Source organism: Bemisia tabaci, chromosome 9, assembly GCF_918797505.1.
Source record: "Bemisia tabaci chromosome 9, PGI_BMITA_v3".
In the NCBI taxonomy this organism is placed as follows: Eukaryota; Metazoa; Arthropoda; class Insecta; order Hemiptera; family Aleyrodidae; genus Bemisia; species Bemisia tabaci.
Genome location: NC_092801.1, coordinates 19,783,014 through 19,805,007, shown reverse-complemented (window position 1 = coordinate 19,805,007; position 21,994 = coordinate 19,783,014). Strand labels below are relative to the sequence as shown.

Below are 21,994 nucleotides of genomic sequence, written 5' to 3'. Positions count from 1 at the left end.
TTCTGGACACAGCAGCATACTTTCCGTGACTCGAGCTAGAGTACCAAGATAGGGAGACTACGGATAAGTCGATAATTTTGAGGTCAGGTCATGGAGATTTTAGGGCTAAAAAGAACATCCAACCTATGAATTCTCATTACCCAGAGTGATTTATTATTACAATTTTTACGACTCGTGTAGTTTGTAAACCACGTATTTGACTTGGTTTTAGCATTATTGTACTCATTCTGGCGGAGGAATGCTCATTCATTAACATTCTTGGCCATCTTGGTTTTACATTGGAATCTGCAAATTGGCAGTGACATTTCTTCTGTCAGAAGGTTGGCTGCCCTTTTGAGTCCTGAGAGCTCCATACTTCGACATGTCCGTACTCTCCCTATATAGGTACTGTATTTTGGGGCAATTTTTGTTATTATTGGTCAGTTATAGAGTTTGGAAGAAGTTTTTTTAACTCCCTTTATTTTGGCCTCCTCGGAGGAACTTTACTGCTGTGATAATAACAAAAGCCAAGTGAAAATTCGAATGACCCCAGTTTTTCCGACATAAAATATCTCATACTTTGAGGAAGCTTAAGAATTAATTCCTTGAAAGTATCAGGTACTCCAAATACCGTAGTTAGTAGTTAGGCACTCTAGCTCAACCACGTCAGAATCCAGGACGAATCACCTTATCAGCTAATGCCAAATTTAATTGGGCAATTAAATTTTTTTATACGAAAACGGTTCTGCGGATTTTTGTGCAGATTTTTGTGTAGATTTTAGTGACTTTTCTACATAATGCGAAGCAAATTCCCAAAGAAGTTTAGGAGTGCCGACTTTTGTGCAGATTTAGTGAATTTTCTGCATAATGCGAATTCAATCTGCAAATTCCTTAGAATTTCCAGAGAAATCCGCACAGTGGCGTGGCGTGAATTGCGATATATCGATAGATCTGCCATTCAAACCTATGAAAAAAGATCGATTATCAAGGTGTTCGCAGCGAACACCTTAGTAATCGATTCTTTACCATTGCTTTAAATGGCGAGATATCGATAATCGATCATTCACGCCACGCCACTGCCACACAAACGTTCTCTTGTAAAAAATGAAATTGCCCCATTAATTTAGCCATAGTTGATGTGGCCTATTTATTTTCTTCGAAACGTGGTCCAGTTTATCCTGGGCGGAAGGGATAAGCCCGATGCGCGCCGCACAGTGGATCGAGTCAACTAGAGAAGTCGGACATGAAATTTTTGACTAAGACTACAAATTTGTATGTTTAATTCGTCACATTTTAAATTTAAAGGAGTGTTTTTAGAGGGAAATTTTACGAGGAAACCTATAAAATCATTTTTATCATCTAAAATGGAGATGTTGCATGTGTGAGGGATTTGCGATTTGACCATTGATTCTTATGTAAAAGTTCGCGAGAAACACGATGCTGCCACTGGTTTTCTCTGAAATCATCTCCCAAGCTCAAAAAAAGCTCTCTAAGTGATTCCAAAATGGAGGGGATATCCCACCCTACTCTGCGAGTCCACCTCTACATCAAGACAAACTCTCCATGCAAAGATAGGGAGCAAATACATTGACAGGGCTGCCACCTTATTTGGGGACTCCAAAACTGAAAACACGGCAACCCTGCTAATGTTTTGCGCCCTATATCTTTGCATGGAGAGTTTGTCTTGATGTAGAGGTGGACTCTCAGGGTAGCGTGGGATATCCCCTCCATTTTGGAATCACTTAGAGAGCTTTTTTTGAGCTTGGAAGTTGATTTCAGAGAGAACCAGTGGCACCATCGTGTTTCTCGCGAACTTTTACATAAGAATCAAGAGTCAAATCGCAAATTTCTCACACATGCAACATCTCCATTGCTGTATGAACTTTGTTGTGAGCTTTTAAAGTTTCCGAATCTTGTCCTACCTCTCCTATTGACTGGATCTACCGTGCGCCGCACAGTGGATCGAGTCAATTAGAGAGGTCGGACATGCAAATTTTGACTAAAACTGCAAATTTTTACGTTTATTTCGTCACATTTTAAATTTTTATGGGGTGCTTCTAGAGGATAATTTCACGAGGAAAATAATGGAGCCACTTTCAGAACCTCAAAGTTTTGTATAAAAGGAGTTATAAGCGGTTAAAGCTTCCAAATTTTGTCCGACCTCTCCCATTGACTCGACCCTCTGTGCGACGCGGCGCCCTAGTAATGACTAGAGTCCCTTTATACTGAGAGTCAAGACAACACCCCTCATGGAGTCACAAACAGGAATAAAGATTACAGAAATTGAACGTTTTCTGTAATCTTTGATCGGCCCATTCTCAGATTCCTTTCCCCGTTCCTTTTCTCATTCTGTTAGTTCCTTGCCGAACCCGTAATTCCCTGGTCCATTCCAGATTATAATCTTTGCAGTCGGTGAAAATGTAATCTTTATTCCCGTGTGTGACACTGTGAAGGCCTAAAACACGGGAACCATTCAGAAATGGATTCACGTTCACTGAAAAAAAACCGTGGCAGTGGGAGCCGCAATTACGGGCTATATAGACATACCGTCCGTTCCGGGCTCAAAGGCCGAAAATTCCGGCTGCTGGAGGCGTAGCTTCGATTGCTCTCGGCTCAGAGGCCGAAGCTACGGCTCCAGCAGCCGGAATTTTCGGCCTTTGAGCCCGGAACGGACGGTATGTCTGTATAGCCCGTAATTGCGGCTCCCACGGCCGGAGTTTTTTTTCAGTGTTGTCTTGACTCTCAGTATAAAGGGACTCTAGAGAAAACCAGTGGCACCATCGTGTTTTTCGCGAACTTTTACATAAGCCTCAACAGTCAAATCGCGAATTCCTCACACATGCATCAACATCTCCATTGCTGTATGAACGGTGTTATGAGCTTCGAAAGTTTCCGAATCTTGTCCTACCTCTCCTATTGACTGGATCTACCGTGCGGCGCGGCGCCCTAGTAATGACAGTGAGCGTCCTGCGCGTCTCCTCCCGATGAGATTCCGTGGCAGCGCCGTTGGGCGCCTCACTTCCTTCACTTCCACGTCGACGTTGTCGTCGGGCGGCCGTTTCCGTCCTGCCGGGCGAGCCCCCCGTTACGTAAGTTCCCACGCCCGGCGACCCGGCAGCAAGGCGACTCCCGACCGCCGACCGCGACGCGACCCGCGCGAAAATCTTCGCCGCGCCGCCGTTTGTCGCACTCGCAGGTGTCGCCGACAGGAGCGGCTTATGCAACCGACAAGGTCGCTCACCCGTCGAGCCTCCTCTGGCGCCGCTCTGTCTCAACGCATCGCGTCGGCCGCGGTCCCTACCTAGGGAGAGTACGGACGTGTCGAAATGCGGAGCTCTTAGGGTTAAAAGGGTGGCCAACCTAACACGAAAAATGTCACTATCAGTTCGCAGGTTCCGATGTCGGACCAAGATTGCCAAGAATGTTCATTAATGAAAGTTCGTCTTAGAATACCCCCATAGAAAGAGTACGGACAACTCGAATATTTAGAGGTTAGGTTTGATGAGGTCATGGTTTAAAGGTCCCCTGAAACCTTTATGGGTCTTAATTAAAAAGAAAGGAGCTGATCAAAGAACTACGTACAATGGGTTAAGTCAATGGCAGAGGTTGGACATGATTTGAAACCTTTAAATGCGTATATCTTCATGAATGTGAAAGTTGACGTTTTAAAAGTAGTTTCATCGGTTTTCTCGTAAAATTTTGTAAAAATATCACCCCATAAAATTAAAATTGTGACAAGATCATGTACAATTTTTGCCATGCAGTCAAACTATGAACTCGAATTATCCAGTGATAGTAATTTTCACAATTCTTACTACCCGTCGTTTCATAAATTATAAAAGAAGTATAAAACTTTGATTTCGCATAAATTTTCTCAGTTTCAAAATCATAATCCTTGAAGACACTTGTTTACAATGCGCTGTCGGCCATATTGATTAATCTCTCAAATGCATAGGTATAGGTAGCGGCACTTTTCAAGTGATTTTCGTTTTACACGTTGTCGCCCTTTTGGGCCCTAAGAGCTACACAAATCGAGTTGGACATACTCTCCCTATAAAGGTACTCCAGTTCGTCTGCGAAAAAAGTTTTTCCACCAATTTTAGAGGGCTTTTGCGACTTCATCTTCCAATTCTCAAAAAGGAAGTATATTCATATCTGAAGTCCCTGGTAAAAATTGGCAGTAGAATCTGTGTTCCAAAATACCATAGACCTACAGCCGGCTGTAAGATTTACAATAGCTTCTATAGCCGGCTACACAATTTCTTATAGCCTTTTATAACCGACGGCGATTAAGCAACAGCCAGACGATAAAGTGTATGCTAAACGTTACTAATTACGGATGCTAGGACTTAGTGAGTTTTTGGAATACCGCTCTCTTTTTGGGCCCTAGTATCTTGATTTATTTTGCGAGGGAAGCTCCGTACTTTTGATGGATGCCTGCCATTACTGATATATTAGAGCGCCTTCAGTTTCGTATGATACTGTGCAATACCTATGGTGTGAAATAGTTGCTTCAAGCGCCGTGGTACGCTGCGGCGCGGCGGGAAGCCGCGAAACGCCAGCGAAAACGCGAAACGCGCATTGGCGCCTACAAACCTAACAGGGATACTTCACGCGATGCGCAATGCGTGAAGTATCCCTGTTGGGTTTGTAGGCACCAGTGCGTCGCCGCTCCGCTTTGTGTCAGGCTCTAATATTTAATCTGGCTGAGTCAGCGTTATTCAACTCATGATTTTGAAATTTTTGCATATCCTGTATGGATTATTCTCATTTTAATAGATGAAAAAAAAATATGTATTAAAGGGAAATATTATGTGTGTTTTGTAAATATTAAGGTGGTTCCGTATCAAACTTAATGATTTCCAAAGCACACGAATTTCTACACAATTTCTTATAGCCTTTTATAATCGATGGCGAAAAAGCAACAGCCAGGCGATAGAGTGTAAAGCCCGGCGATAGGAACTATAGCCCGGCTGCATAATTTTTTATCGCTTCGTATAGTCCGGCCGTATGATTTTCTCCGCATTATACAGCCAGCTATATGATTTTCTGTAGCCTTCTTTTGCCGGCTATAAGTATTCCTATGGTATTTTGAAACGCAGCTCTTATCGCCAATTTTTACCAGGGAATCCATGAAGACACTTGTTAACAATGCGCTGTCGGCCATATTGATGAATCTCTCAAATGCATAGGTAGGCAGCGGCACTTTTCTAGTGATTTTCGCTTTACACGTTGTCGCTCTTTTGGGCCCTAAGAGCTACATAAATCGAGTTGGACTTTCTCGCCCTATAAAGGTACTCCAGTTTTTCTACGAAAAAAGTTTTTCCACCAATTTTCGAGGGCTTTTCCGACCACATCTTCCAATTCTCAAAAAGGAAGTGTATTCATAATTGAAGTATCTGAAACTTTCAAGGAATTATTTCATAAGCTTCCTCAAAGTAATTTTTTTCCGTTGGGAAAACTAATGTCATTCGAATTCTCACTCGGTTTTTGTTATTAGCACGGCAGTAAAGTTTTTCAGAAGAGGCCGAAAGAGAGGGGGGTTCAAAAAAGCTCTTATGAATCCTATAAGTTACCAATAATGACAGACATTACCCCATAATAGAGTACCTACATAGGATGAGTACGGACTTGCCGAAATATGGAGCCCTTAGGGCTCAAAAGGGCAGCCCCTCTTCTAACACAAGATATGTCACTGCCAATCCGTAGATACAACCAAGATGGCCAAGAATGTTCGTAAATGAGCATTTTTTCCGCCAAAATGAGTAAATTTAGCCCAAAAACCACGTCTGCGGTCTAGTAAATTTTGAAGAGGAATGACCATGCCAGAATCCGGGACGAATCACCATGAGACGAGGGGCCCCACCGGTTAAGCTTCTTTAGACTGTCTCACGACCAACCACAAGCAAGTCTCCTTGCTCGCAAATTCGGTCAGACGCAGCAGTCAAACGCCTCAGTCGAGTGAACGTTCCCATTTTCGACTCTTGTGTGCCGGGGCTTCGGTCTTCAGGCGACATGCGACAGGGTCTATTGACTTTGACCGAGTACGGTCCACGATATGCGAGATGGAGAAGGCGCGACGTTATATAACGGTTATAGGCGCGATCCGCGATCGTACGAGATTCAGGTAAAGTCAAGGACAGAAAGTGAGCTGACCTTTCGTCACTGATTTGCGGCCTGGCAGGCGTCGCCGTTGGTGGCGCTGGGGTCGCAGAAAAGCCCGCCGCCGCCGCCCGACATACGATCTGCCCGCAATAAATAGGAAATACTCTCAAGTGTGAAGTAAGGTTAAGTTAGGTTGAGGTGGATCTACGGCCTTTGCGCGATGCATTCTGGTTGCGATCGATCATAGAGTACAATAGAGTCTCAATGTATTGTAGGTATCGGAGCGCCGATGAAGTCAATCCATGAACGGGCCATTCCGAGCCCCTTGTTCGCCGGAAAGTGGGAACCATCTGGGAACCGTTCGGCATTTTTTTAACACGGCGCGGCGCGGCGGCCGGCTTATATGGTAGAATCGCGGACTGCGAGTAATTTTGCTCCTGGGCCTAAAAGGGCAGCCAATCTATAAATTCAAATTGTCCAGAGTGAAATATTACTACAGTTCGTCGTTCTCTCACGGAGGACCCATTTCAATTTTGCCACATTTTCCTTCACTAATTGCATATTATTCAGGAAAATCTTGGGCGATCCTAACTGAGAATGGCATTGATTTTACCTCAGATTGCATGCAAAATCAGAACATTTAGGATAAAAATTTCACAGGTATATTTTTGTAAAATAAATTAATTGTTTGAGTCAATTTGGCAACTTTGGAATGGAGGATATAAGTTTTTACAGTTTTCATATAAAGTCCAACCTTTCCTGTTTTTCGCTTCATTGTGTGTCAGTTTGATGTTTGGTTTGATGCTGTTCCATTGACGCACTCAATCGATGCAGCTGCGATTTAATGGTGTCCTAGCCAAATTATAACGTTTAATTAATTGTGAAAAAAAAGAAAAAAAGAAAGAAAAAAAGACGGAAAAAGATCAGAAGACGCAGCAACTTCTTGTCCAGCAATAGTGACGTGGTGAGAACTTTAAAAAATGTATAACAAGAGAAAAAAAATTGTGATTAATAGCCCAATGGTTGGCTCCTCAGTTTATTCAAACCTAATGGCAGCTGCATCCATTGACGCAATAATGAAAATTTCGCATTTTTTAAAAAAATTGATGGAGAGAAAGAATTGAGACAAAAACAAACAGAAACAAACATTCCCGGTTTTTATCCGACCTGATGACGATATCTGCATACGCAAGTAGGAAACTATACCTCAGTTCTGACAATCTACAGAATCTTTGGCACTTACTAGCTGTTCTTTGCACCGCGTGATAAAAATGACCCCCCCCCCCCCAAAAAAAAAAAAAAAATTACTATGACTCAAAATCGTCAGTCTGTAATGACGTCATGTATACCAACGACGGATCAAAGAGAACGCATATATTGATTACGATGTTTTAAAACTCAACTCAAACGTAAGTTTTTTAAGAGTGGGTTAATTACTGGTATTCTTGCTCAAACTTTCTTGAGAAAATTCATTAAAGGAAAAAGCAGAATCTCACGAAGCTCGCTTATGACAATAGAGATGTTGCATGTGTGAGGATTTTGCGATTTAACTGTTGATTCATATGTAAAAGTTCGCGAGAAACACGATGGTGCTACTGGCTTTCTCTGAAATCAATTCCCAAGCTCAAAAAAAGCTCTCAAGTTGAGGCCAAAATGGAGGGTCCCACGCTATCTTGAGAGTCCACCTCTACATCAATACAAACTCTCCATGCAAAGATAGGGAGCAAATACATTAGCAGGGTTATGCCGTGTTTTCAGTTTTGGAGTCCCCAAATAAAGTGGCAGCCTGTCAATGTATTTGCTCCCTATCTTTGCATGGAGAGTTTGTCTTGATGTAGAGGTGGACTCTCAGGATAGCGTGGGATATCCCCTCCATTTTGGCTTCAACTTGAGAGCTTTTTTTGAGCTTGGAAGTTGATTTCAGAGAAAACCAGTGGCACTATCGTGTTTCTCGCGAACTTTTACATAAGAATCAACAATCAAATCGCAAATTCCTCACACATGCAACATCTCCATTATTAGATATCCCTCCAAAAGAGAAAAAAGCGACAGTAAATCTGGAACGTTGCAAACAAAGGGGCCGTTCCTAAATTAGGTACGTAACGCTCTATGGGGGGGGGGGGGTCTATGAGAGCGCGTTAAGCTATTTTTTTACGCGTTAAGGGAAACGTTACAAGGAGGAAGGGGGTGGCCATACATGCCGAAAAAGTGCGTTACGTATAGTACCGAGAGTACCCTAAGGTTAGTGGTTTCGTGGTTTCTTTGTCGATATTTTTGTTTATATATCACATTTAAACCCGTGGAAATGTATCGATTCTCGGATGGGTTAGGCGCTCTTCGAGAAACGGTTATTTATACCAGTTCAAATTTAGAAGAGCCAGTGTTGCCTAATTGTTGGATCCGCCCCTGTGCTTTTGCCCTTCATTTTAATTTTTCACATGTGAGTATTCTTCTGATTTCAGATTGGTGTCTAGGGGCTCAGAGCACTGGCTATATATATGGCTCCACCAAAATTACCGGTTGGTTGACCTTCCGTGGAATGATCCGCTGACGTGGTACATAGCAGCTATTTGCATAGATTTTGGATACTATTGGGTTCATAGAGCATGCCACGGTGAGAAATAATTTTTTTTTTATTTATATGTAAAAACTTGTGAACCGCGTCAAATGGAAAGTAATAAAATTCGTGGTAAAAATTGGCAGTAAAATCTGCGTTCCAAAATACCATAGACCTACAGCCGACTGTAAGATTTCCAATAGCTTCTATAGCCGGCATCACAATTTCCTATAGCCTTTTATAGCCGATGGTGATTAAGCAACAGCCTGATGATAAAGTGTATACTATCCGTTACTAATTACACATGCTAGGACTTAGTGAGTTTTTGGACTACCGCTTTCTTTTTGGGCCGTAGTATCTTGATATATTTTGCGAGGGAAGATCCGTACTTTTGAAGGATGCCTGCCATTCCTAATATGTTGGAGCGCCTTCAATTTCGTACGATACTGTGCAATACCTCCGGTGTGAAATAGTTGCTTCAAGCGCCGTGGTACGCTGAGCGGCGGGCGGGAAGTCAGCGCGAAACGCGCATTGGCGCCTACAAACCCAACAGGGATACTTCACGCATTGCGCAGTGCGTGAAGTATCCCTGTTAGGTTTGTAGGCGCCAGTGCGCCGCCGCTCTGCATTGTGTTAGGCTCTAATATTTAATCTCGTGGAGTCAGCGTTGTTCAACTCATGACTTTGAAATTTTTGCACACTCTGCATAGATTATTCATTTTAATTGATGAAAACAAATATGTAGTAAAGGAAAATATAAAGTGCGTTTTTTAAATATAATGGTAATTCAACAAACTTGCGGATTTACAAAGCACATGAATTTCTACACAATTTTTGATAGCCTTTTATAGCCGATGGCGAAAAAGCAACAGGCATAAAGTGTAAAGCCCGGCGACAGGAACTATAGCCCGGCTGTTTAATTTTTTATAGCTTCGTGTAGTCCGGCCGTATGATTTTTTCCACTTTCTACAGTCAGCTATATGATTTTCTATCGCCTTCTTCAGTCGGCTATAAGAACTCCTATGGTATTTTGAAACGCAGCTCCTATCACCAATTTTTACCAGGGCTATTAATTTCCTTTCAGTGTGATTTGAGTGTACTTTAATTATTCTTTCCTTAAGGCTGGATACAGCTTAATTTGACAATTTTTATGTCAACTTATTTTAAGCTCCCTTTCACGAAAAAAGGAAGTCGCAAAATTATGTGGAATGAATTTGAGAGGTGAAAAATAAATAAAACATCAAAGGATCACACTAGATGAGAAGAGGCTAACCTCTGGAGAAAATTTGGGATTTGCTCCTTACAAAAAGGGCTCGCATAATGTTTTTCTTGCCAGGATTTTACTCCTTAACTACACATAACACAAGTCATTCGGTCATTTCCTTTTGTGGAATTATTTGCTGCAACTTTTGCGTGTCAGTCTAATCGTTTGCATTGTCGAATTTCCAAATTTCAGAAGTGCATATCCTATGGGCTCAGCATCAAGTGCATCATAGTTCCGAAGACTACAATGTTTTTGTAGGCCTCCGACAGTCTTTCCTGCACCAGTGGTGTGGCTTTGTGAGTAAAATTATTTTCAGTTCAGTTTCTTTTACATGCCAAATTTTCTACTTTGATCGTATAAATTGTTTTATTTTCGAAAAAAGTCATTTTTTGGGCAGACGGGTTTCCCTCAAGTTTCCATGCGAATTGATTTGTTTGGCGTAGTACTTCAAGTTTTTTCAAGTGCACTACGTAAAATACTAAAATAAGTCTGTCAGTAGGAGAATTGAAAAAATTGAACTGCCTGTAGCCTTCGAGTAAGTCTTCAGCCATTTATTTCGTGAGTTCTCATAGTTTTTCAGTTTATACATCAAGGTGCCCTCATATCCTCCCAGTGCATCTCCCTCCAACATGCCGATAGCCGAAGTAGAAAAAGTCTGATCTTCATTGCGAATTTAAGAATCTCCAATTATGTTTTTTTTTTTTTTTTTTTTTTTTTTTTTTTTTTTCAAAAAAAAAAAATAGTTTACTGAATTTAAAATTTTGCAATCGGAGATACTGATCTCTCGACTTGGCCATCGAAATAGAGCCAGTCTTAAAATTTTGCGCTTATATCTTTTTAAAACTTGAAAGATAAATCAATTTATTTCCTTTCAACAAGTCTCATTTTGTGAAATGACGTCCACCATTAAAGAGTTATGAAAATACTTGAGGCTAATCTTGTCATGTCAACCGGCTCAATACTTGTCACGCATCAAATTATAAGAGCTCCTCGAAACAAAAATAACCCACTAAGGCTCATCGGATAGCCTGCGAACAGTGGCGAGGCGTGAATGATCGATAATCGATATTTCTCCATTTGAAGCTATGGTAAATAATCGATTATTAAAATGTCCATTGAAAGTACTCTGTTTATCGATCCTTTTCAATAGGTTTAAATGGCAGATCAATCGATATATCACAAAGCGCGCCACGGCATTGATCCTCAAATTAGCATTCAAGAATTTTTCCGTTGATGAACAGGAGGGACAACTCGAAAAGAGGGTTATGCAAAACGGCCAAAAAGTGACCTCGCGGGGAATGTGCGAAACTTCGTGGGATGATTGTATAGGTCATTTTGGGTCTAAATCTGGCTGCTATTAGGCGAAAACCGCAGGGAAGCAGCGTTGCCATTTATTAAAGTCCTAACCTTCAAACATACATAACTTTCGCAAAAATGCAGTCAAAGAGCTCGTATTTATAGCAAAAAATGCAGAAAATTTTGTTCTATCGACCTATGCAGAAGAAAATTTTATTTGAGTCCACTGTTGCCACGTTTTGGCCATTTTTTAAATTTTTATAATGATTAAAAATCACGTTATCGCCTAAAAGTGTGTTTGCAGTTGGTGGGAATTATATAACAAGATATCGAATTTTAAAGCTTTTTTAATCGCTCAAGCGGTCTGATGAGTAGTTTTGGCAAGGGACCTAAATCCATTCTGCCGTGCGAAGGAAAAACGCCGTATGAACCTTCAGGCGTTGCCAAATTTCCTCTGATAAAATACGAGTTTCCTCGGAAAATTGTGAATATTTTTCTTCCAATTTTCAGACTATTTTGTTCACAATTTAATCTAGAATATCTGAAAATTTCAAGGAAAAATATGCGTTAATTAAATTAACGCATATTTTTTGACGAAATTAACTTAATTTCGTCAAAAATGCATGTTTTATCCGGGGAAATTTGGCAACTCCCGAATGTTCAATTGTTCATACGGCGCACAGTGGAGTATTATACCCGAAAAGCTGGCGGAAAGTCCAAAAAAAAAATGTGGTAAAAGCTTGGTAAAACAGGTAAATAATGATTCTCTGATATCTACTGCATGACATTGTGACAACAGAATCCGCTTATCACTACTGGATGGTCGAGGAAAAAAGGGTAAACCCAGCGATTTCGCGCGCATCTTAGCTCTAGTTCAGTATTGTTTACGTTCAGCTTTTCAATCAAAGTGTGTATGCAGTGACAGGTACAAGCTACATCTGCAGGCTTATTGGCAGCCATTATTATGGTAAGTAGTCCCTTTTTACATATATATTACTATAATTAGAAATTTGATTGTCTGGCATGTATATGCTGTTGTCAAATCGTTCAGTAAAATGGGCATTTTCCATGAAGATGCTTAAATAAGATAGTTTCTGAATATGTGCCGGGCTGTGTCGGGCTAAAAATGAAGGATTTTCGTAAACTAGAGCCCAACCGCAAGATTTTCCCGCAAAAATTTTTTACCCATATTCACCCTTTGAATTTCTGAGAATTTTTGAAAATGAGCTTTGTTTTCAAGCAAAAATCACGTACTTCCGAATTTTGGATCCTACATATTTTTCAGGTCAATAATGTGAGCCTCAGCATTAAATGGAAGTCTCGTGACACTCCTGGAGTTCTTTGTATGTGATTCACACAGATTTGATATGCGACGTTGCCAAATTTACGTCAATTTTTATAGAGTGTGCCACTATATTACGCTGGAAAATTCTTAAACGAAGTAGTTTCTGAATATGTGCCGGGCTGTGTCGGGCTAAAAATGAAGAATTTTCGTAAGCTAGAACCCAATCGTAAGATTTTCCCGCAAAAATTTTTTACCCATATTCACCCTTTGAATTTCTGCGAATTTTTGAAATTGAGCTTTGTTTTCAAGCAAAAATCACGTACTTCCGAATTTTGGATCCTACATATTTTTCAGGTCAATAATGTGAACCGCAGCATTAAATGGAAGTCTTATGATACTTCTGGATTTCTTTGTATGTGATTCACACAGATTTGATTTGCGACGTTGCCAATTCTACGTAAATTTTTAGAGTGTGCCACTGTACTACTTTGAAAAATTTGTCTGTAATTTAGGCTCTTTTCGGACTAAATATGGATCCTTACTGACACTATGAACCCTTCAGAAACCCTTCCCCACTCAAGAAGTGTCATAAGACTTCCATTTAATGCTGAGGCTCACATTATTGACCTGAAAAATATATAGGATCCAAAATTCGGAAGTACGTGATTTTTGCTTGAAAACAAAGCTCATTTTCAAAAATTCTCAGAAATTCAAAGGGTGAATATGGGTAAAAAATTTTTGCGGGAAAATCTTGCGGTTGGGCTCTAGTTTACGAAAATCCTTCATTTTTAGCCCGACACAGCCCGGCACATATTCAGAAACTATCTTATTTAAGCATCTTCATGGAAAATGCCCATTTTACTGAACGATTTGACAACAGCATATACATGCCAGACAATCAAATTTCTAATTATAGTAATATATATGTAAAAAGGGACTACTTACCATAATAATGGCTGCCAATAAGCCTGCAGATGTAGCTTGTACCTGTCACTGCATACACACTTTGATTGAAAAGCTGAACGTAAACAATACTGAACTAGAGCTAAGATGCGCGCGAAATCGCTGGGTTTACCCTTTTTTCCTCGACCATCCAGTAGTGATAAGCGGATTCTGTTGTCACAATGTCATGCAGTAGATATCAGAGAATCATTATTTACCTGTTTTACCAAGCTTTTACCACATTTTTTTTTTGGACTTTCCGCCAGCTTTTCGGGTATAATACTCCACTGTGCGGCGTTTTTCCTCAGCACGGCAGCATTGATCTTGATCTCGATACAATATCGATGAGAGATGAGAGATGCCGTTGCAATGCCCGCGGGGTCGCTTTTTGGCCGTTTTGCATAACCCTCTTCCTTCGTTACCTAACATATCGAGCGAGAAATTGAGACCGACGTGAGAGACATGTTTATTCGCCGAGCCACGCGAAATCAGAACGTGACAGACTGACAGAAGGCAATCGGGTCGGTTAGGTAACTGAGAGAGCATCATTTCTCTCAATTTCTTCGTGAAAAACAGCAGGCCAAAGACATTTCGTATCTTGATAAAAATCCGTGGCGTCAAACAGACCACTCTGATGATTATCGGATTCGCCGTAACACCCATCCAGATTTCAACCCCCCCCCCCCCTTCGCGAGGTTGATGTGAATTTTATATAATGCAGTTTTCCACTGATTACGTAAAGCTCAGCGTGGAAACCTTTGCTACTAAATGTAACAGCCGTCCGTGGCCCTTATTGAGCAAATACTGCTCTCGACGAGTAAACAGGTTACGCTTATCACCCACTTATTGATTAAATTTTTTAAGTTTATTTACTTATTGATATCGCGGGAAAGCACTGACGCCTGTTATAGAGCGAAAGCGTGCACTGCTGCACGTAAGTAAACGTTGGTTTGAACAGTGTAATTAGACCTGCATGAGAATAATGAAACACGTGCAACGTGACACTATACGCACTTCGTAAATCAATGAATAATTAAATAAGTAAAAAAATAAAAACAAAGATGGGGAAGGACAGTAGGAAGGGAGAGAAGATGCACTGGAAAAAAAACATTTTGGATCCAGAGTCCAGACTCTTGAAAACGTTGAAAAGAAAACATACTATTGATTCAATCAGATTGAAGCTTAAATCAGAAGAAAATCCGCTCAAATTAAGAGGCTTGGTTCTTGATTTAAGCAAAAATTCGATTGAATCATGAGTATTTTTTCTTTTCGATGTTTTTATGAGTCTGGACTCTAGATCCAATGTGTTTTTTTCCAGTATGGATGAAAACAAGGGAAAGAAGGTGAAAGAACAGTAAAGGAGGAAGAAAAAGGAGAAACAGAAACTCTTCTTTTGCTTTCTTCTTTTTTCTCTCCTTTTTCTCCTTTCCTCTTTCCCTCTTCCTCTAGTTCGAGCACGAAAACCACGAAGAGTCATCTAGATCAGATCTAGAATGAACTTGTCGGACGTTCATAGCGCCTGCATTTTGGATGAACGCAACATCATTCACATGCTCGAGAAGCTACGTCAGTATCTGAAGCCCAACTCCGAAACGCATTCTAAGAAATTTTGTGTTTGCTTTTATTTGACCATACCGTTTTCCAGCGCGGGTCAAGGAATTTCGATCTTTATTCTCGAATAAAATTTAGAAATGAGGACGAACATTGTCGGATCCAGCAAATTGGCAACATTGTCTTTTCTCCATTTAAACCAATGGGAATGTATCGATTCTTGGAGGAACCAGGTGCTCCGACAAGAATAGATTATTCAGAATAGGTTTAAACGGAGGAAATCCGGTGTTGCCAAATTGCTGGATCCGCCTCTGAGGACGAATCAAAGATCTCAGCAAAAAACTTACTTGATCTTATGTAACGCCACTTAGTCGCAAGGTACTCCCACATTTTGATTCATGTGTATTCTCCCTGAGGAACCAGAAAATTCTTGCTTTGATATGAACTAATAATTAAGAAGGATGATTTATATTGCGGTAATATAATTTCAGAATATCTCGGGCTAAAATTTACCACGATTTCACGACAGAATTTAGTATGAAATAAAAGAGATAGAGAAATCGGAATTCCGTTGTGAATGTAACTTCTTTTGCGACAATTTCAACCCGATTAATTACTTAGTCATAACCCTTAATATTGCTCCATATCAACATACCAGAAAAAGACACATTTATCATTTCAGAAAGTTGGAGAAATAACTTGTGTGTTTTTATGTTTGAACGAGGTGTATTTTTCGATACTTTCCTGGTTCTTAATTCTTATTTGCTAAGTTCATACTCTGTCTCTCCCACTTTCCTCCTTTCTGCCGTTTTAAAAAGATAGCAAAATAAGTTCATTTTGAGATTAGCGCCGAGGCGCACATGGACCCTTGCACTGAAATAAAAAATCTCGTTGTATTTACTAAGAAAAGGGTAAAATTACCAAGAATTCAGGGTTCTATTTGATCCCAGTTTTTTCTTCGTAAAATTATCATTTATGGAATTGGTAATTTTACCAAGAAATCTCGGTAAAATTATTGAACTTTCTCGGTAATTTTACTGGACCTTGGTACAAACGCCAATATTTTTCACCGACTGTGGTAAAATTACCGAGATAAAATGGCAAAGTTACCGGGAATTGATTACCAATGAAAGTGACATTCTTACCTGAAAGAAAAAACAGTAAAAATACCGGTTTTTAGGTAAGCTTACCAGTCTGTCTTGGTAAAATTACCAATAATCGGTAAAAAAAGTGAGATGGTAAAGGTACCAACAGACCGTGGTAAAAACGCCGAGAATTTTTTTCAGTGTGTGGGCCGTGGCTCGAATCAAAATCCACTTACTTGCTCTTTTGCGTAACCCAGGAGCCTCCTCTTTTAAATTTATTCAGCCTGTTGCTAATATTTTGTGGTATTAATTTGTTCTAACAGCTATTTTACCTACCTTTGGCTTTCTTCATACCGCCGTCTCACTTTTTGGCGCATCTCCAATTCAGTCTCCTGTACCAATTCTGGATCCACACGGAAACTATAGCTAACCTAGGACCTTTGGAGTTCATCTTCAACACACCGAAACACCATAGATTCCACCATGGTGCGTATTTTTTTCCTTTTTCTCAAATGTATATATATATATAGTCTCTACCTCAGCGCACTAGAGCGCTCTGCGACTCCAAATCGCCATCGGGATCGATCCTCCCACAAATCATCGGGCAGATTACACCGTCTGATCTCCCCCTCCACTCCTTCCCGCCAACCTTTTACTGGACGTCCACGCCGCCTTCTTCCGGGAGGAACCCAGTTAAATACCTTCCTGGGCAACCTACTATCTGCCATTCTCCGCACGTGTCCATACCAAACCAGCTGCCTGGTCAAATGTCAATCTTATTTTCCGATTACTTTTTTAATTGTAATGGAACGCTGATTCGTTTAGCTCCAAAATAATCCTCAAAGCGGAGAACACATCGAGCTTTGGAAAATAGAATAAGAGCGCCAGCAAGTATGTAAAAAGAGGGTTTACACATTAGGTCGGACGAACTTTTTAAGTACGATTAAGTAGATCTCTTATGAGCGGAATATTTTCTATAAAGGTTTTTTTAAAACGCATTTCCTTCAGATGAGTAGGTATATACTATTGTCAATCTAATTCTGACTTAAATCGGGTATCATTACAGGGAGCAATATAAATTGCTTGGACAAAAATTATGGAGGAGTGCTGATAATTTGGGATCGAATTTTCGGAACTTTCGCAGAGGCCAAGGAAAATCAAGAAATCATTTATGGATTGGTATTAAATAGGCCATCTTTTAATCCTGTTGATCTCCAGGTATGATTCACGTTGTTTATAAGTGCTTTTTATGAAGAATCTTTCTCTCTTATGAAGGAAAAATCCGTAAATCCTTAATCGTAAAAATATTTACGATGTTAACGTTTCCGTGGAAATATCCGCATATTCATTTTTTCGATTGAAGTTTCTGCACCTGTCAGAAAGTTTTAATTTGGCCCTCTTTTTCAATGCGAATGTGATTGTGCACTCGGTCGCATCTAAAGGAGGTCATATCGAATGTCAACCCACGAACTCACAAAAAAATCTCAAATTTAAGGCTATCGTGGAGGAGCAGTAAATCATGCAGGTTACTATTGTTTCTCCATGCTAAGAGATAACGTTAGTAACATTTGCATGATTAACTTTCCTTGTTAAGGACTGAAAGTATCAACAAATTAATCGTGATTTTTAGTCTAAAATCTTGGGACCCTTACGAATGTATTTAGGGGTTTTTTCCTTTTTTCTCTTCTTCTTCTTCTTCTTCTTCTTCTTCTTCTTCTATTCTTCTTCTTCTTCTTCTTCTGTTTCTTCTCCTTCTTTTATTCTTATACTTCATCTTCGCAAAGAGAATTTAATGGAGTACATAGTATAATACTAGGCTGCATTGTTATAGTGCTCCCTCATTACGTTCATAATTTGAGGATTTTCATTTTGAGTCCGTAAGTTGGTCACAAACGAAACAAGTAATACATATATACAATCTTTCTCGGAAAATTATCTAAAATTGCTGAAAATTATGCATAATCCCATGACCCAGTTATTTCTTATTGGTTTTGAATACCTTGAAAATTTTCCTCATACTCTCATTTTTTGTTACAGATATTTTATAATAAAAATGTTTACTACAAAGTGAAAAGCATGGACGGCTGGAAGAACAAACTATCCGCAGTGATCAAGGGTCCAAGTTGGTACCCGGGTTCTCCCTGGACGGGAGAGGATTCCAAAAAGCTTGATGTAAGTTTCTTCCCTTTCGCAGTAATTAAAAAGCAATACTTCGGAAGGAGGGGCATATTAAAGGCCCAGTGCATCTTCTTCGCACAAGTGCGGAACAGTTATGAATAAACAGGCCATTCAGAGGTAAAATCCCGCAAAAATCGCAAGCTTTCCTTGCGCCTCTCTCTCATTGGTGAAGCTTGAATTATTGACTATCGATACTTTCCCAATTAAAGAGTTTGTAAAGGCAAATCGATCGACATATATCGCAAAGCACGACACACCACCAGTCTATTCATTCATACGTTTTTCTTGTGTGCAGTAGACCCATTGACGCATTTGATCCGAGTTGTGCGATTTTCCTTCAGAATGTCACGTGAATCAAGTTTTATAGTATGAACATGCATAAATCAACCCCGCGTGACAAATTACTTGAGAAAAGAGATGTTTAAAGTGCCCTGTTTTCCTTGTTCATACAAGTAATTCTTAAGGGATTAAAACGGAATTTTCTATCGGATGTGCAAAAGTTAATGCAATGGTGCAAAATTTGGCGCAAATTCAGAGATGTTCTGGAACATATCGATGGAGTAAAATTATTTACAAGAATGAATATTAAAAGTTTTATCGAGCTGTTTTTGAGTGGCGTCTGGATTCATCTAGAAAAATATTACCTAATATAAAACATTTATTTTCCTCTCGGAATTTCTGAGTGATAACCAGCCGGTGAAATACTTCTTTGTTTTCCTAACTCGAACAGCTAGATTTAAGGCATTTACGTAACAACCGGCTAATCGGGCCAAAAGCTCATTACGATGTAAATGATGTTTTTTTAACCTATCTGATCTCTAATCCTGCGGGAAGAACATTGTTACTATTTGTGTTTTAACAGGCTATGAGTTCATTGATTCATGTAAAATTCTATTAACGATACTGTTCTTTTCCTCTCTCTTGATAAAATCTTACAGTGTTGTGTAAGAAAACAGGGGGGAGAGTGAGAAATGCTCAGAGGAATAATCTAGAGGAAAACTGGTTTGTTGCATCAACCTTTGAAGAACATTCTATCAAATTATATGATACCATGAAGTACGTTAATAGAATTTGGCGTTTTGACAAATATAATTTGAGAAGTTTTTCTTTATCGGGCATCTTTAACTTTCGTATAGTTTACTGATCCCCATGAAATGTTTTGATTGAGTCTCTGCTCGACAATGGCTACTTTGGAACTAACTAGTTCTATCTTCAGGTCCTACTACTAGGATCACCAATTGCAAATGCGTCAAAAAAATTAAAACCGACTCCACCGGCACGTCGTACGGGATAAATGAATTTTCAAGTCCATTTTTACCGATTTTTATGTTTATTTTTGTAATTTCAATTATTTTGACGCGTTTCCGATTAGTGAACTCAGTGGTAGGACCTGAGGGTGGAACTTGTTAGTTCCAAAATGGCCTGCGTCGAGTAAAAAAGTAATCAAAACATTTCAAGGAATTCGGGATACAAAGGTACACTATACGAAAGTTTTGACAAATCTTACTTTGTAAGCAGGAACGCGTAACGCCTAATATAACGCCCAGTGGCGAGGCATAAATGATCGATTTTCGATATTTTCCCATTTGAAGCTATGGTAAAGAATCGATTATTAAGGCGTTCGTTGCGAAAACCCTGTTTATCGATCCTTTCCCACAGGTTTAAATGGCAGATCAATCGATACATCGCAAAGCATGCCACGCCACTAACGCCCAAGACACGAAAAGCGACGCGCGGGGGTGTATCAAAATGATCAGCCCCCCTCCCCGCCACAATCTCTTTTAATAATCACAAAAATCTAAATCCCTGTGAAACAAGAATTTCGGAACTACGTTAGGGATTGGGGCGAACGGGGTTAAAGGAAATATGTCAGAGAGAGAGAAACGAGATGAGCATTCAATCAGCCTTAATCTGATTCCACCAAAAAATCTATAGTCTGAGTCCTATTCACCCCATAATCTCATTTTCAATGACTGCCCGGGACGTTCTGGCCGATAAACCTATTCATTTTCCTTGGAGACTTTAACGCAGAGGTAGGAAAATAAGCGTATCGCAGAAACAGAATACAACACACATAATTGGACGTATTTCTATTAAACGGAGCTAAGCGCATCCTGGGGAGGAAGGGAGAGGGGGACTTGAATTGGCGGGAGTTGCGGAACGCGATGCTCGTTCTGTCCTATAATCGTAATGCTTTTCCACGGCGCTTAATTCCGTTTGACAGAACTCGCTATCCGGGATTCTAGAATCCTCAAAAAGAACTCAAATTGGCGCTTAGTTCCGTTTAACAGAAATACGCCCAATTACCATAATATTCTACTACGTAAAATCATAAAAGGGACATGTAATGCATAAAGTTTGGTGCCCGAGGCTCTTCAGGGGTTAGACCGCATAACAGTCAGGGGGTGTAGCCCTCTAATTCAGTAAGAAAACGGAAAAGAGCTAATTAAACGAGCAATCCATTCCAATCCTTTTTTCTGTGACGATAAAACGCCGAATTGAAGGTGTATCTAATTTGCCCATTATTTTTTGCGTGTTGCGGAGGGAGAAAAAGTATTGTTCAAAGCAGAGCTGACATTGCGCCTTCATCTTCAAATGTATACTACATAATATCCTCGGTGCGACAAGGGTTTTTTCCTCTTGGGAAGGGGCTTATCTTTCTTAATATTAGTGCCAAAGATATACATCAATCGAATGCACTGATTGCATAAAATTGATAACCAGTTTTCTTTTTATGTTCAAACAGGTTCAACATAGAGAAAAGTTTGATGTTAAACTGCCATTTTGGTGCAATCTGTATCTGTTGTCTCACTTTATTGTAGTTGTCATCGGGTTCCAAGAACTGACATTGAGGTATATGGTAAGTAACGAAAATACACTTTTTTTCTTACATTACTAGCTTGTTAGAAGTAGACTTCTTAACAGCCAAGGTTGAAAGGTAATTTGAGGAATTCACCATAATATTGATGGTAAAAGTAAATAAAAATCGCATATAAATTAGGACGTTTGAAAATCTTCGATTTTGTTTCATATGCATGCAGGTATGTGCATAAAAAATGATGAACGGTACCAATTGGAACTCTTGTTGAAAATTCTATGCAAGATAAAGATATATCAGTAAAAATCCCGAGAAATATTGCTCACTATACTTTTTCTCAGAAAAAATGTCGGATAAATCTGCATCGTGTCAACTAATTGAGGTATACAGATTGTTTACTTTGACCATTAACATTGGTGACACGGGTGGATTCTATCTTATTGCAATCAAAATATGACCCGATCTTTTAGTAAATCAATTCCATTTATTAAAATACTAAAAAAATAGGCTTAAAACAGTTACACGGTGACTTAGAAGAGAGAAAAGAGATAAGAGAAACAAGTCTTCAACAATGATTAAAATTATTTTTGAACAATAAAAATGTAACAAACACTTAGAGCTTGAGTAACATTGTCCTGTTAATCTGTTCAGGAAAGTAATAACTATCTGAAAATAAAACTAAACGGAAACCGTCACTCGTGAGCTCTCGCAGAGAGACTGCAGTTAATGGAAGATTTTAAGAAAGTAAATGATTTAAAACAAAAGAAAGGCATTAGAATTTCAGTTTAGAGTATGTACCTATAAATAGCCAATATTAAAGACAAAGCAGTGGCGTGGTGTACTTTGCAATCTATCGATTGATCTACCATTTAAACCTGTGGAAAAGGATCGATAAAAAAGGTGTTCGCAAGGATTACCTTAATAATCGATTCTT

General features: G+C 39.7%; 1 protein-coding gene across 2 annotated transcripts in view; it reads left to right on the top strand.

Moving 5' to 3' along the window:
• LOC109034813 (alkylglycerol monooxygenase) overlaps positions 1–21,994 on the top strand; it is a 69,175-nt gene that overhangs the window by 43,121 nt on the left and 4,060 nt on the right. For both annotated transcript variants that reach the window (XM_019048171.2, XM_019048172.2), the window contains exons 4-9: positions 8,547–8,698; positions 10,098–10,201; positions 16,388–16,550; positions 17,131–17,282; positions 18,102–18,236; positions 20,989–21,102. In XM_019048171.2, coding sequence (XP_018903716.2) covers positions 8,547–8,698; positions 10,098–10,201; positions 16,388–16,550; positions 17,131–17,282; positions 18,102–18,236; positions 20,989–21,102 — 820 coding nt within the window. The remainder of the gene's footprint in view (positions 1–8,546; positions 8,699–10,097; positions 10,202–16,387; positions 16,551–17,130; positions 17,283–18,101; positions 18,237–20,988; positions 21,103–21,994) is intronic.